The 17,844-nt window shown below is 38.5% G+C and overlaps 1 protein-coding gene across 4 annotated transcripts in view; it reads left to right on the forward strand.

Annotated features, from left to right (window-relative positions):
* The window catches only part of LOC124720009 (ubiquitin-conjugating enzyme E2 J2), a 69,436-nt gene that overhangs the window by 6,847 nt on the left and 44,745 nt on the right, over positions 1 to 17,844 (forward strand). For all 4 annotated transcript variants that reach the window (XM_047245248.1, XM_047245245.1, XM_047245246.1 and 1 more), the window contains exons 3-4: positions 7,854 to 7,979; positions 14,848 to 14,956. In XM_047245248.1, coding sequence (XP_047101204.1) covers positions 7,854 to 7,979; positions 14,848 to 14,956 — 235 coding nt within the window. The remainder of the gene's footprint in view (positions 1 to 7,853; positions 7,980 to 14,847; positions 14,957 to 17,844) is intronic.

Here is a 17,844-nt window from a genome sequence, read left to right on the forward strand (position 1 = left end):
GACATCATTGATACGGGCTTTTGGAGCTCATCTTATGGAGATAACCTCGTGAATCCTTGGACCCAGCACGCCAGCAGGGGACTGTTCAAGCTGGTGCAGGCTCTGTAATGGTGTGGGGCTTGTGCAGTTGGAGTGATGTGACACTCCTGGTAAGTTTAGATATGACTGACAGGTGACACATAGATAGGTATCCTGTCTGATCACCTACATCCATTCATGTACATTGTGCATTCTGATGGATTTGGACAGTTCCAGCAGGACAGTGCAACACTCCACATGTCCAGAATTGCTATGGAGTGGGTCCAGGAACACTCTTGTGAGTTTGAGCACTTCTGCTGGCCTCCAAACTCTCCATACATGAACAGTATTGAGCATATCTGGCATGCCTTGCCACATGCTATTCAGAAGAGATCTGTACCTCCTCATAATCTTATGGTTTTATGAACAGTTCTGCAGGATTCATGGTGTCAATTTCCTCCAGCACTACTACAGTCAGTGGTCATGTCCATGCCACATTGTGTTGTGGCACTTCTGCGTGCTTGCAGGGGCCCCTTTTGATATTTTTGGCAGGTGTACCAGTTTCTTTGGCTCTTCAGTGTATAAGAGATACTAAAAAAAGAATTGCAGTGTAACTTCTGAAATTTTCTTGGCATACTATTAGTAATTATAATCAGCCGCAACCCCGTGACATTCTGCTGTGACATTTTGACCCAGTGGCATCTGGCCATCTTCACTTCTTCAGGTGAGTAGACAACTACTGAAGAGACCAGGTGCATTCACGGTATTTATGCTGAATCTTGTGCACGCAAAATGTGCTGACATCTTTCGGTGCATCCATCAGATGATGACGCGTGCAGGATAGCCTTATAAATTGTGGCAACAACTTTCAACTGGATAAAAACTGGAGACAGGTGTATAAAATTATTCAGTCACAGCGAATCAATGGGCTCATTCGATACTCAGATAAGTAGATCATATCTCACTTCCACCACTGAGAGCAGCACACATCACCTGATGCAAGCGCTGAAACACACTGGTACATTTCGCTTGCGTAATACTTCGCATAAGTACTGTGATTGCACTTCAGCTCTTCAGTAGTTGTCCGCTCACCTGAAGATTGGTGGATTTCTCTGGCTGAAATATCGTGGCAGAATGTTGACAGGATCTGGCAACACACACGAAAATTATTAAAGAAGAATTGCAATGACTGAATCCTTTCAGAAATAAGATTAATTTATTAACAAACGAGCTTCTTAATATAGAAACGAGAATTGACATTTATTTGGAGTGTTTTAGGCTTAGGTTCTGAAAGGTGAACCTTGTGGAAACAAAAAAATTGAGGAGTGGTAGAGATGTGGTTATGTAGTAGAGCCGCAAAAAAAAGTGTGGGCTGAAAGAAAATCTAATGAACAACTACTAAAAGAAATTAAAGAGAAAAGGACATTGATTAACTGAAACAAAGGAGAAAAACTAAATTAAATGGGCGCTGAGTTAGACATAACAGCTCCATAAAAAATATCTTGGAAAGAAAAAATAAAGACTGGCCCAGAGCAATCGTGTTGTTGTTGTTGTTGTTGTTGTTGTTGTCTGCAATCCAGAGACTGGTTTGATGCCATTCTCCATGCTACTCTGTACTAAGCAAGCTTCTTCATTTCTGAGTAACTACTGCAAACTACATCTCTCTGAATCTGCTTGGTGTATTCATCTCTTGGTGTCACTCTACAATCTGTACCCTCCACGCTTCCCTCCAGTACAAAATTGGTGATTCCTTGATGCCACAGAACGTGTCCTACCTATTGATCCCTTCTTTTAGTCAGGTTGTGCCACAAATTCCTCTTCTCCCCAATTCTGTTTAGAACGTCCTCATTAGTTATGTGATCTACCCATGTAATCTTCAGGATTCTTCTGTAGTACCACATTTCGAAAGCTTCTATTCTCTTCTTCCCTAAACTATTTATCATCGTGTTCCACTTCCCTACATCTCTACACTCCATACAAATACTTTCAGAAAAGACTTCCTGACACTTAAATCTATACTCGATGTTAACAAATTTCTCTTCATCAGAAACACTTTCCTTGCCATTGCCAGTCTACATTTTGTATCCTCTCTACTTTGACCATTATCAGTTATTTTGCTCCACATATAGTAAAACTCCTTTACTACTTTAAGTTTCTCATTTCCTAATCTAATTCCCTGGGAATCACCTGATTTAATTCGACTACATTCCATTATCTTCATTTTGCTTTTGTTGTTGTTCATCTCATATACTCTTTGCAAACAGTTTCCTATAATAAGGGCAAACACAAAAAGTGCAACGAATAAAGAAGATGAGAAAAACAATTTTGAAAATTAGGTGATTCTATATTTAAAAATGTTATTGTGCTGGACTGTAAGATCGATGTTCGACTTGGAATTCGATCGCATCAACTCGTCAAACATTTTAAGAGTGTATTTTGTATGAAAAGAAACACGGGCGGAACTGGTAACAAAACTTTAAGCACCAACGATTACAGTGGTGTCTTAATCCACATGGGCACAAACTCCATTCGCAGTAACAGTGAGGAAGAAATCTTGAATGAAACACGGTATCTGATTAGATCGATGAAAACTGTATACTCAACATCCAGGCTGGTAATTAGTGGAATGATTCATCGAAGATCGGTAAGTGATACTTACATCAACAGGATAAATACCAGCATTAGGGAACAGTGCAACGGACTCTGTGCAGTATTCATTGACCCAAACAAGTTCTTAAACTAGAAGTGTCTGGGAAAAGACGGCCTGCACTTGAATAGATTAGGCTCTGTGAATCTTACTAAAATGTTCGTAGACGTGTGTGAAATCCTAAGAAGCAAGGGAAACTAATTCATTCTGATAGGGGTGACAAAGAAAAAACTCAAATTGAAAATAAAACGTTTAGGTACCCAACAAAGGATGCACATGATATAACCAAAAACAAAAATGATCTATTGCTGCACTGGAATATAAATGGCTTAGGGGCAGAACTACCAAATCGTAAATACTAAAAAAATTGACGAACTAAAAATTCTGCTTTCAGAATCTGTAAATATTAAAATAATCTGCCTAAACGAACACTGGTTAGCAGAAGATAGTATAAAAGTATTAAATAGTATTAATAATTTTAAGGTAGCTGCTAGCTTTTGTAGAATAAGCAAATCTTGTGGAGGCTCCTACACTCTTGTCAGTTCTTCTGTAAGTTATACCGTAAGAGAGAGTTTTAATTATTTAAATGAAGAGTGCGTGTTTGAAAGTTATTCTGTAGAACTAAATGATCTGAACACACTGGTTATAGCAATCTACAGAATTCCTGGATGTGTGGTAACAAAAGTGTTCTTAGCCAAATTCGAAAGCCTCCTAGAAAATGTCCAGAAAAGAAAGTGAGAAAAAAGTTGCTATAGCAGCAGACTTCAACTTCAATGTCTTAGTTGAAAGCAATGATTCCACAAAATTTCGTGACTTAATTCAGAAATCTGGTTTCAAGCTAAACTTTTCTGAAGGCACTAGGGAAAACAGCAGATCAGTGACCTGCATTGATGATATTATTACCAACTACAAATTTGACACTGGAAATAAGCACAGATACTGCTTAGACTTGGGTATTTCAGATCACTCAGCTCTGTTTATTGAGCTCCCAAAAGCAAATAACCTAAATCCTCCAGAAGTGTATTTAAAAATGGATCTCAGTAAAAGTAAAATGGATTTATTCTGCAGTAAATTAAGTATAATAAGCTGACCTGTGGACCACAATAGTTCAAGCGTGATAAACTATGACAAATTCTTAAATTGCTTCTTAGAGGTATTTAATGAAACATTTCCTCATAGTTATAAGCAAAAGATAGTAAATGGTAAACTCAAATGGGTTACAACAGGAATAAAAAATTCTAGTGCCAGAAAGAGAGAGCTCCACAATGAGTTAAAATCAAACAGAATTCTGGATTTTATTACTTATGTCAAACAGTATAAATCTGTATTTAGGAAAGTTGTAGTGACAGATAAAAGAATGGCAAACAATGAATTCATACAAGAACACAGAGAAAAGACAGAGGCAGTGTGGTCAGCTGTTCAGTCTGAATTAGGAGCCAAAGTAAAAATTCATTAGATTTTGAAAATTAAGACGTGATAATGAAATTATAGTAAACCCTGTTCAGATGTCAAGTTGTTTCAATCAATTCTTCCTAAATGTAGTAAGTTCAGATGTGGATATGACATTCTATCAAGGCATCACAAGTCTGGAAAACAGCTAGAACACTTCTTCTAAACATCTTGAAAAAATCACCCAAAGGATGTGGAAAAGGAAATATTGGCTCTAAAAAACAAAACCTCATGTGTTTGGGATGAAATAACATCATCTGTAATCAAGTATGTGTAAGATATTATTTCTCAACCACTGTCACTTATTATAAATAAGTTTTTTGAACAGGGATGCTTTCCGAATGTATTGAAATATGCTGAGATCAAACCTCTATTCAAGAAAGGATCGACAGAAGATATGGGGAATTACCACCCTCTCTCTCTCTCTCTTGCCAGTCTTCTCTAAAGTGTTTGAAAAGATTGCAGCAAAACAAATTAAGACCTTTCTTATTGTAAATGATATAATTTTTAAAAACCAGTTTGGATTCCAACAGGGTAAAAGCACTGTGAATGCTAGAAATGAATTTATCCAAAAAATATGCTCCACGTTAGATAAGGGTAGAAAAGTCACAAGAATATTCTGTGATCTAACTAAAGCTTTGGATTCAGTGAACCATGCATTACTCCTCCACAAATTACAGGTGTATGGAATCAGGGACACTGCTTTAAAATGGTTGAGCTCTTACCTGTCAGGTAGGAAACAGAGTAATTTTAACTTCAAATGGAACCAATTATTCCTCAGACGGGAAAACAGTTCCCTAGGTAGTCCCACAAGGTCCGATATTGGGTCCCATCTGTTTCTTTTTTACGTAAATGACCTACCACTTGCTATTGATGTTCATTCCGTCTTATTTGCTGATGATACACCAGTTCTAATTGAAAATGAAGTATCTGAAAGTATTCCAGAAAAAGCCAAAAATAATTTAGAAAAACTCTAATCTTGGTTCTATCAAAATGGACTGAAACGAAATGTAACTAAAACCAAAATGATGCAATTTGAAGCTAAATCAGTAGGAAAGGACTGAAATAAAGATAACTTGCAATGATCAGGATATCACAGAAGCAAACCTTGTGAAGTTCTTAGGCCTAAATCTTGACAAAAATTTAAATTGGGAGGTAAAAATAGATTACTTAGCAAATAAACTGAACAGCTTGGCATTTGCAATGTGCATTTTGTTAGGTGACACAAACATGGATACCAGAAAGATAGTTTATCACGGCTACTTTGAGTCAATTATTCGTTATGGCATAATCTTCTGGGTAAATTCAGCCCCCACTTTACATATATGAGGTGGTGGTGTTCCTATATAAAAATCAACATACACTAGACACTTTCTGTTTTGACCACAATTACAGCACTCGCCACAAAGATAACTACGAACTTCCAACACATCGTTTAAAACTTTATGCCCAAATGCTAGACTATATGGGGTTAAAAATTTTCAGTAAAATAAAAGGCAGCAATATATTTAAGATGGAGCTTGGTTCACTGAAAAGATTGCTCTTTACTCTTCTGGTGGAAAAGTGTTGTTATTCTGTCGATGAATTCATTGAGGACAGCTTCACAGTCTGAACACAGGGATTGTATTACATGTATTATTTTATGTACATGTGTAGCTGTAACTTAGAAGTGTAAAATATAGTGTAAACTTTTGTATTTCTCTTAAAGTGAAAAAAGTTTATTTTGTGAACCTTGACATGTCTTGTGTACATCAAATCAAATGATTTGGAAATTGTATGTAATGAGATAAATAAATCACATACACATAACATAAGACATAGCAAGACACAGTCCATTCTGTTCAATTGCTCTTCCAGGTCCTTTCCTGTCTGACAGAATTACAGTGTAATTGGAAAACATCAAGCTTTTTATTTCTTCTCTGTGGATTTTAATTCTTACTCCAAATTTTTCTTTTGTCTTGTTTAATGCTTGCTCAATATACAGATTGTGGATTTTAATTCTTACTCCAAATTTTTCTTTTGTCTTGTTTAATGCTTGCTCAATATACAGATTGAATAACATTGGGGATAGGCTACAACCCTGTCTCACTCCCTTCCCAACCACAGCTTCCTTTTCATGACCCTCGACTCATAACTTTCATCTGGTTTCTGTACAAATTGTAAATAGCATTTTGCTTCCTATATTTGACTCCTGTAACCTTCAGGATTTTTGGGATTGGAATTATATTCTTCTTGAAGTCTGAGGGTATTTCACCTGTCTCATACATCTTGCTCACTAGATGGTTTTGTTGTGCCTGGCTCTCCCAAGGCTATCAGTAGTTCTAATGGAATGTTGTCTACTCCTGAGGCCTTGCTTCAACTTAGGTCTTTCAGTGCTCTCTCAACTTCTTCACGCTTTTCATCTTCATCTACATCTTCTTCCATTTCCATAAGTGCCCTCAAGTACATCGCCCTTTTATAGACCCCCTATGTACTCCTTCCACCTTTCTGCTTTCCCTTCTTTGGTTAGAACTGGTTTTCCATCGGAGCTCTTGATATTCGTACAAGTGGTTCTCTTTTCTCCAAAGGTCTCTTTAATTTTCCTGTAGGCAGTATCTTACCCCTAGTGAGATAAGCCTCTACATCCTTACATTTATCCTCTAGCCATCCCTGCTTAGCTATGTTGCACTTCCTGTCCATCTCATTTTTGAGACGTTTGTATTCCTTTTTGCCTGCTTCATTTACTGCATTTTTATATTTTCTCCTTTCATCAATTAAATTCAATATTTCTTCTGTTACTCAAGGATTTCTACTAGCCCTCGTCTTTTTACCTACTTTATCCTCTGCTGCCTTCACTATTTCATCTCTCAAAGCCACCCATTCCTCTTCTATTGTATTTCTTTCCCCTATTCTGGTCAATCATTCCCTAATGAACTCTCTACAACGTCTGTTTCTTTCAGTTCATCCTGGTGCACCTCCTTAAATTCCCTCGTTTTGCAGTTTCTTTAGTTTTAATCTACAGTTCACAACCAATAAATTGCAGTCAGTGTCCACATCTGCCCCCGGAAATTTCTTAAAGTTTAAAACCTGGTTCCTATAGGTCTCTTCCATGTATACAACTTTCTTTCATGGATCTTAAACCAAGTATTAGCCATGATTAAGTTATGTTCTGTGCAAAATTCTACCAGGAGGCTTTCCTATTTCATTCCTTACACCCAGTCCATATTCACCTACTACTTTTCCTTCTCTTCCATTTCCTACTGTCAAATTCCAGTCCTCCATGACTATTAAATTTTCGTCTCCCATAACTACCTAAATCATTTCTTTTCATGTAATCATACATTTCTTCAATCTCTTCATCTGTGGAGCTAGTTGACATATAAACTTGTACTACTGTGATAGACATGGTCTTTGTGTCTTGGCTACAATAATGTGTTCACTATGCTGTTCATTCTAGCTTAACCATACTACTATTTTTTATTCATTATACTCCTTTATTACCCCTATCGGATTTTGTGCTTATAACCTTGTATTCACCTGCCACCGAACTTCACTAATTCCCACTATGTCTAACTTTAACCTGTGCATTTCCCTTTTTAAATTTTCTAACCTGCCTGTCCGATTAAGGGATCCCGGCAGAGTACACGTTCTTTGTTTGTCTCACATTTTGATTTGTTATTTATTTTAAAGTGATGTATACTAGACAGCTTTTTCAGTAGTATAGAAAGAAAATGGAAAACATTTGGTTCCACTGCTGCAGGCACTATGCCGTCACGGGTCCCGAAGGAACACTGTACGAGGGTGGGATCTACCACGGAAAGTTGGTCTTTCCAAGGGAATTTCCATTCAAGCCGCCCAGCATTTACATGACAACACCAAATGGCAGGTGAGTAGGCGGCTACCAAAACAGCTTGCAATCTGATGTTTCGTGTTGGATCCTTCCACTTTGCAGTATCCTGTCTTTGTCTCATTTTTTGTAAGTGACAATTAAAAATTTGTTGCTGCCAAAATTCTACATCTGTATATGTACTTATAAGCAAGTCCACAGGGTGCCCACATAATCCCTTTCCACCTAAAATAAATGTGTTTAACAATGTAAGATGGTGACATAATTCAATAGGTTAAATTCTACTTGGCAAGTGATGTCAGAAAATGACACATCTAAAAGTTACAAAGATGTGCAAACTTTTGGAGCCGGTGGCTACTTCTTCTGGCAGCAGGGTTGAGTGGGAAAGAAGAGGGATGCTGCAAAAGACTTGGCGAGGTTTAGCAAATAGGGAGTTAAAGAAAAGTAGCCCAGCACCCCAGGTTGGGGAGACTTCCTGGATGACGAAGTGACAAGGAAAGACTTTTTTTTTCTCTTTTCACCTTTGGGTGAGTAGATTTTTGTCTGTCCAACTGTATATTTTCAAAGAAACTTTGGAGATGTATTTAATGGCAAGTATTTTGAACAATAAACTGAAGCACAACAATGAAAATATTGCACAGGTGACCGGTAAGTCCACGGACGATGTGATAAGGAGCCACCAAGTCTTCAGACTTGTCACGTCGGAGAAGAAAGCTGTGTGTCTGGAAAGTGTTTTGGATGCTTCACCACTCTGGCCGTCAGTCAGATGAAGGGAAACATGTGCTGAAGTTTGTGCATTAGTGATCTGTTCACTCTGAAAGTCAATCAGAAAGTGTGCTGCAGAACTTGGAATGAAAAGCAGTACAGTGCAGCTTCATGTAAAAATGGACCTCGTCATGCAAGCATTCTTCACAGTGGCCGTCAATGAACTAACGCATACAGACAATATCTGCAAGTGCTACTAAAATTATGATGAAATAGCTGTGTGTGTAAAGGACTTTCAGTTCATTGTGGAGGGTTTTCTGGGAGGAGAAGTGTGACTTGAATATATGCCTCTGTATGTGTCCTAATCTCTCATCTTGCTCTTTGGGTGCCCACATAGGATATGAGATAGTGGCAGCAGAATTATTGTGTGGGCTTCATTGAGTACCAGATTTTTCTTCAATGTTCCTAACAGGGTTTTGCGAGAACACTCATCGTCTTTCTTCTGAGGATTCAGATTTATGTTCCCCAATTGTTTCTGTTACACTTTCATACAACCAGTACCGTCCCATTACAATCTAAGCAATTAGTTTGATGCCTGTTGTCATGTGTACTTGATAAGCTTTGCAAACGTTGGAACATTACTCAAGAATTTGTTTCACTCATATCTAGAAGGATATAAGATGACATTGATAAAACAAAACAAAGGTAGTGGAATGTACTACAATCAGGTGATGATGAGGGAATTAAATTGGGAAGCAAGACACTAAAACAGTAGACAAGGTTATCTTTTTGGGCTGTAAGAAATGTATAATGGCCAAAGTGTAGAGGATATAAAAGTAGATTGGCAATAATAAGGAAAGCATTTCCGAAGAGAAATTTGTTAACACTGGATATACAGGGTGTCCCAAAATAATGTATACACTCTTTGAAACTGAATATCTCTTTAATTAAAGGAGATAGAAATATGAAGACAGTGACTGTTCTCGAAAGAACAGATACCATTGATGACCGTGCAGCTTCTGTAGAATAAATTATAATTAATTGAAAACCCTCAGCTGCCGACAGGTGTTGTTGACATACCTCGATGGGGACAGAGAAAATGTTTGCCCCGAAGGGGACTCGAAGCCAGGATCTTCTGCTTACATGGCAGATGCTCTATCCATCTGAGCCACCGAGGACACAGGTGAATAGGGACTTATACCTTGCATGCTTCCCGTGAGACCCACATTTCCAACTGTCGACAATGTACAAACATAATGTTCCTAAAAGATACTTCACCCATCCATTAATTGTAGGATATAGAAATACAGTACAATGTTTGTGGTATACATTAAGGTCCGCCTAAAGGTGGTAAATATTCAAAATGGCCTCCTTCAGCTGCAATACACCATTGACAATGAGAGAACAGAGTGGCATGCCAACTGTATTGCTCCTAATGAAATAGCATCACAGGCCTCCTCAATTTGCACTCTTAAGATCATCTAGTGTTTGTGGTCTTGTAGTGTAAACTGTGTTCTTGAGAGTACCCCACACAACAGACAGAAGTCTAGTGGAGTTAAATCAGGATCAAGCTGGAAACTCCAGACTCCCTCATTGCCCTGTCCATCTTGCAGGGAATGACAAATACCCTCACATCAGTGTGAAAGTGATGTGGTGCTCCACCCTGTTGAAAGCAGTAATCTTCATTTTCCAAAAAGTCATTAAGACCAGGAGTTGTTCTATGCAACATTTCTAAGTAAGAGTCACCTGTGACAGTGTTTTCAAAGTAGTACAGCCCATTTAACCTTCCAGAAGACAGAGCACACTAGATTCATACACCTGGTAGATTAACACGTCTTTCCTCTGTTACGTACGGGTTCTCAGTGGCCCAGTACATGCAAATTACGGTAGTTAATTGTTCCATTGAGTTGATCTGCCCAAAGAATTAGATCATGGAAATGTTACTCTTCTTCACATCTGTTAACGAACCACTCAAAAAGTTCACTTCACCTATTGGGGTCATCCTCATTATGAGCTTGTAACATTACACGAGTATGTCCTATATAGTCTGATGTACTTTGCGTCACGTGAGTGTAGGGGAGTTGAAACCGGTAGTGACCCATGACGTCATATAAACTTGAGATTTTTTGTATACATGTCATTCATTTCTAAATTTTGTTGATTATTTACAGAGTAAAGAATTTAATTATGTACAACATTTAATAGGTAATGAGTTTTAATGAGATAGATATAAATATGATTTGACATAGCAAATAACCTTGTTGCATTATGCACCATATGTTTTCTCTTTGTAAGAAAAAAAAAACTTCCGTGTTGCTCGAGTGTATATTATCAAGTAGTCGTCGAGTGTGGACGTGCTGTAACTTTCATAAATGGGGATAGAATTGTTAATTTACAACCCGTAGTTGATTTAAAAATTATTCTAGGGAACCACGGCCCAACTTCGGTGCAAACAAATGCGCGCGAATTCTCAAATATCGGCTAACAGCTACTGCTCGGTTATAGGTGACAAACAGATAATGCACGTCACTTCACAAATGTTGTCAGTGTGTAACTGAGGATTGTTTGAAGTGGTCCCATGAAGTATGCTCCGAAATGCGAGATCCTCTGTCGACAGCTGATTTTAAGTGACCAGTGATTGAAGTGTGGCAGGCAATGCGTTTTGTAGCCTTGAAATTAAACTCTTTGTCATAAGCTGACCAGAACCTCGAAATGTGTAATGTATCAAAGTAAACTGTGGTCAGCAATTGCAGAACAACTGAAATAACAGTTGCATTTTCACAGTGATTAAAGCTAACCTGTAATAGCAAACCAAGACAAAAAAAAAATTGGTTTCACTGCTAAAAGCAAACTGTAATTTCTCACTGTTATTACATGTTACCTGAAACTATTCTCACACTGGCTACATGTGCTGCTGTGTTACCAACCAATGAGCAGTCATTGTTGGCACTTGGTTGCAGATTATAGGCATCACAGGCAGATTTCAAATTAAAAAAAAAAAAAGAATGTTAGGAAGAAAATACGAGCAAATAAAGAAGTCAATATGGTGATGAAAATGATGTGGCAAAGTATTAGAAATAAGAAATCTTTGAACAAAAGTAATAATCAAAACATGTTTGACTAGATTTAGAGATAAAAACACATTATGCAACATTTGAGTAGATAAAATGACCTTCTTTATGTCATGTTCCTATGCTAACTAACAACACTAGATTAAATAGCTGTAAATACAACTGTTGTTACAGAGTTGCAGTGAGTAATTGCACTCTTTAAAACTTCAGCTTCATGCAATGTTGGGCAAAGCTTATCTAATAACGTAAGCCGATCTGTTGTGTGTGTGTGTGTGTGTGTGTGTGTGTGTGTGTGTGTGTGTGTGTCTCAGAGAGAGAGAGAGAGATTCAGGATCAAAACACACAAATAAAGAAGGGTGGGCAAGGAATTGGAAGTGAACTGTCCAATTGTTGCAGTTTGACGACGATGAAAGGATCGGCAGTGATGTTGAACATTTTGACTGGAGGAAACCAGCTCCAATGTGTGGAGTGTCAACTGTCAAGTAATTTTAATTGGACTGTTGATGGATAGATCATATAACTAATGAGGAGAGACTGAGTAGAATTGGGAGAAAAGAAATTTGTGTCATAACTTGACTAAAAGGAGGGATCGGTCATTGGGATGCATTCTGGTGAAGAGGGAGGCAAGGAGATGAGTACAGTAAGCAGTTTCAAATGAATCTGGTTTGTAGTAGAGATGAAGAGGCTTGCACAGGAAGGAGTAATGTCTGTGGACTGAAGACCAGAACAGCACAAGATAGTGTCAATTAATCAACATAATAGGTGCACAGCACGTCTGTAGAACTCGTGTAGCAAGGGCTCCTTTTATGGACTGGACCTCTTCAATTTTCTTCATACTTAAATGGTTTGAAGCTCAGTGCCTGGGCATCAGTTTCCTAAAGCAGTAGGATAAATTTCTGTAAAACGCCTGAAAAAAAACCTAGTTAAAAGGTTTCCAGGTGCTGTTAAGAGTAAATATTATAACGAATAGAGCCACGTGTAACTCAGTGTGCAATGTTGTTATTTTATTACCGTGAAAGTTGTCAGTTTGATTGTTAGTAGCAATTTTTTAAAATTAAAATGTTAATTGACAAACATTGGTTATATATATATATATATATATATATATATATATATATATATATATATATATATATATATAAGGGAAACATTCCACGTAGGAAAATATATCTAAAAACAAAGATGATGTGACTTACCAAATGAAAGTGCTGGCAGGTCGACAGACACACAAACATACACACAAAATTCAAGCTTTCGCAACAAACTGTTGCCTCATCAGGAAAGAGGGAAGGAGAGGGAAAGATGAAAGGAAGTGGGTTTTAAGGGAGAGGGTAAGGAGTCATTCCGATCCCGGGAGCGGAAAGACTTGCCTTAGGGGGAAAAAAGGACGGGTATACACTCGCGCGCTCGCGCGCGCGCACGCACGCACGCACACACACACACACACACACACACACACACACACACACACACACACACACACACACATCCATCCATATACGTTTGAAGTCCACCCTCTTAAAACACCTAAATCTATACACCACAAGTTACTTTACAGTGTGTGGTGGAGGATACTTGTGATGCCACTTACCTTTTCCCACTTTCCCTGTTCAATTCACAAATGACAAGTCGAGATTGATTGTTGACGAGTTGCCAGATGAACTCTTTAAGTTCCCTGATTTTATTGCTGTGGTCACTTTGCAAGATGTGTGGGAGGGAGTAACATGTTTCTGATCTCTTCTTGGTATGTACACCATCAGAAATTGAACAATAAACGTCTCTTTGATATGCAGTGACACCTTTGTGTCTGCTACTGTAGTTCATTGGGCATCTCTGTAATGTTCTCATGGTTACAAAATGATCGTGTGACTAAATCCATCTTCCTTCTCCCTTCTATTAATCCTACCTGGTATGTGTCCCAGACTGATGACCAGTACTCAGGAATCGACCAATCAAGTGTTTCGTAAGGCACTTCTTCTGTGGACAAATTACATTCCTTTGAGATTTTCCCAATGAATCTGCTTCACCCCCAATTTATTACATGTGATTTTTTCACTCTACATCGGTCTGAATGGACACACACACACACACACACACACACACACACACACACACACACACACACACGGAAAAAAAGGAAGCAAGGACATGTAATGCACACACAACTGCCAACTCCAGCATATCGGGTCGGCGGTGTGTGTGCGTGAGGTGTGTTGTTTGCATGCTTGCCCTTTTTTTCGTGTGTGTGTGTGTGTGTGTGTGTGTTTACTGATGAAGGCTGTGGCTGAAAGCTATATGTGAGTGTCTTTTGTGTCTTGCGGTAAGTAGCAATCTATCTTTCCCTACATTGTTGAAAAGATGAGGTTCCTCGCATTTCGGATTGAAATGCGAAGACATTCTAGGTGTTACAGATGTTAACTCACCATTGCTGCTATTAGGTGGCCTCACTGTCGAAACTGGTCCTGCCTCATTTCACAGTTGGTACTTCTCCAGCGTTGTCGTTACCATTTGTTGCGTGCACATTTCCCTCATCCCCAACCTGCTGCGACAGCTCGGCTCACGAGCGAGAGCCTGAGCAAGTGTGACTGCTTGTGCTCAAAACCAGTGAGGTTGTTAGGCCCTGAACAAGATCTTTAAAATAAATCGTAGAGAGTAATCGTCGTGTAACACTTCAGAGGTGTATACTTACACCTGAAATTACATTTACATCTGTGGAAGATGATGGAGAATTGGGCTATACTGAGTAACTTGTTAGTTTCAAATAGAGCAATTCCAGATGTAATGAAACAGAAGACAACGATGGATGATTTTATTGTTGTTGTGTTTGTTAGCTTCAGTCCGAAAAATGGTTTATTGCTTCTCTCCACACTATTACATCCTGAGCAACCCTCATCATCTCTACATAACTCCTGCAGCCCATCCACTTGAACCTGCTTTTAGTTGTCAAGCATTGCTCTCTTCATGTAATTTTTATGCCTCCCGCCTTCTATGCTACTGTTGATAGCAGTGATTATAAGTAGCACTTATTTAATCATGTGTCCAGCTAAGTTAGCCACAGTTGGGATCCAGTGCTTATGTGTGGAATGCAAGGCATGTATAATGTTTTTGAAGTGCAAAGTTTTGTGTTGCAGGTTCAAGACGAATACTCGGCTGTGCCTGTCTATCAGCGACTTCCACCCTGACTCGTGGAACCCTGCATGGAGTGTGTCCACAATTCTCACCGGCCTTCTTAGTTTTATGGTATGTTTGCTGCCTGTTTTGCAATTAGATGTCTCTTTCACTGTGTTGATGTGCAGAGTGGATTGTCTAGTGTTACTCTAACTGCAGTTCTTGCTGAAACACTTCTCGTCATGAGAGATTCGTCATAGTATGAGAGTGATGTAGTTTCTACCATGGAATACTTAGCTCTGAAGCATTGAATCTCCTCCACCTATAAATTCCATTAGGTGACGTATATTACAGATTTGCCAGCCTTTCGGATGTGATGAAAACTTGGATGTTAAAATAATATTTTCCAACACACTGGTGAATCTTTTTTAACAGCAGACTTATGGAAAATAAGCATTTACAAAGATGTTGACACACAAACTGTTTCCTACCAACATGACTGACAAAACAGCAACTGTGATAGATTTTGCGTCATTACACAGTCCAAACAGTTACTGACTTAAAGTGCTTTGCACTACTCAATATATACCCTATTTTAAAAATGTATGTTCTTTGGCCTATTGTCAAAAACGGTTACATTTGCTAATTTAGACTGAAAAGTTAATGATTTACAACAAATTGTTAGTACAGTTTTAAAGATGATAAGCAGTGATTCATTCTGAATACAAAAAAATACCTATCATAAAATTGCTATTTACATCTTGATTTCGCATCGGATTTTATTCCTAACAGTAATTACGGTACAGTAGAATATGCCAAAATGCAATTTCAGGGTAAAGTTCTGTATGATATTTTTGTAGTAACAAAATAATTGAAAATTAATAGTGTTTACATCAGAATGTTTGAGAATTGTTAGTGAAAAAGTTAAATACAAGTGTCTAATTTTTTTCCTAATTAATTATTGATTTAATTAAGACATAGATATTTCTCCTAACGTGTAATCATGAGAATGAAATTACAAATTTTGCTGGAGTTCACAACAGGTTTTCTAACTAATTATGAGTTTTTGTTAATTACAGTTAAATGATCTGAAATAATAATTATGTTGATTTGTTATGCAAGGGAACCATACAGTTTAATTTGGTGGTAGAAATTAAGAAAAACTGTACTTTCCATCATTCGCTCATTACATATTGTGGGTTGGGTGGTACACAATCTGCTACACTTTTTGTGGTATCGAAGAATACATTAACTATCCAATAACTAGTGCTGTTACAATTGGTAGCCCACTTTCTCTCAGTTCGTGACACGACCCTTCATTAATTGTGACCAAAAAGCCAATTATAACACTTTCCTGTATAATTTTGTGTCTATTAACTATATGGAATTTAGAATGATACTGCAGTGTTGTTGTCCATCCAGCCGTGCTCCCTCCCCCCCTCCCCTCCCCTCTCCTGCCCCCTCCCCTTTACACTCACTTGAGCAATTTATACAGTGATGCGCAAGACTTACGGGTGAAAGCAAACTGCAATGCCAAGTAACATTACTCAACGAAACTTGGATCGTACATACAAAGAATTACTAGTGTAGTACATCAGGTAACTGAAAGAAATGCGCGATGAGACGTACAGAAATGGTACTTTCATTCAAATGCAAAAATTGGACTATAGTGACCATGATTCATGATGATCCCCCTCTATATTACAAAACATGGGACGTTGTTCTTAATAGACGATGCACACTCTGCAACGTGTTCCCGTGCTGGCCGCAACATCGGTAAGGAGTTCTTGTGGTAGAATGTTCAGTTCCTCCACCAGTGTAGTTAACAGCTGCTGGATGGTCAGTAGGGCATGTGCACTTGCTGCAGTACATCTTCCAAACATCACACACATGCTTGATGGGTTTTAAGTCAGGGAATGGGCAAGCTGACTTCACAGAATATTCTCTCATTCCGAGAGCCACTTCACTTGTGTTGTTCGGTACGGTCGCGCATTGTTGTCCGTGAAATATAAAGTGGGACTGGATGCCCCCTGAAAAGATGTACAGGTGTGAAAGGAGTACAGTCACAACAACGTTGACCGGTAAGTGTACCGTGTTCAAAGATTCGGAGTCAGTACGCACGTGCAACATCGTACCTCCTCACCATAACATCCGTCCCACCGAAACGATTATAACGTCACCAGTCAGCATTGTCGTGACACTGCCCTCCTCACCCACGTGCATCTTTTCAGGTGTGCATACATCTACGTCTATACTCTGCAAACCGTCGTGTGGTGCATGGCAGAGGGTACATACCATTATAGCAGTTACTCAGGTTTCTTCCTGTTCCATTCACGTATTGAGTGTGGGAAGAATGATAGTTTGAATGCCTCTGTGTGTGTGCAGCAGTTATTCTAATCTTATTCTCACAAGCCTTTTGTGAGCAATATGTAGGGTTTGTAGTATATTCCTAGAGCCACTGTTTAAACCCGGTTCTCGAAACTTTGTTAATAGAACTTCTCAGGATAGTTTACATGTATCTTCAAGGGTCTTCCAGTTAAGTTTGTTCATTATCTCTGTGACACTGTCCAACGGATTAAACAAACGTGACCATTTGTGCTGCCCTTCTCTATACACGTTCAATATACCCTTGTAGTTCTAATTGGTATGGATCCTAAACACAATTTTAATAGTAACCCCAGACTTTTTTGCAGATAATGCAGTTATCTATAATGAAGTACTATCTGGTTGATTCCCGGAAGTCAAGAATTACCACACCTGCCAGACTGCCTTCACCCGTTGCTTTCAGAATGTCATATGAGGAAAGTGCGACTTGGGTTCCACATGATAGATTTTTTCAGAATTCATGCTGTTTGGCATGGAGGTCATTCTCTACAAGAATGCAGTTTTATAGTCTTGTGCCAAACTCTGTAAAAGACTATATTGCATTCCAACTCCTTAAACATTCCCGGTGTATTAATTGATGATATTCGTATTGGGTCTCCAGCCTTAACATAACGTCATCTTGATGCAATATTTCG

This window comes from Schistocerca piceifrons, chromosome 11 (assembly GCF_021461385.2).
Source record: "Schistocerca piceifrons isolate TAMUIC-IGC-003096 chromosome 11, iqSchPice1.1, whole genome shotgun sequence".
Taxonomy (NCBI): domain Eukaryota; kingdom Metazoa; phylum Arthropoda; class Insecta; order Orthoptera; family Acrididae; genus Schistocerca; species Schistocerca piceifrons.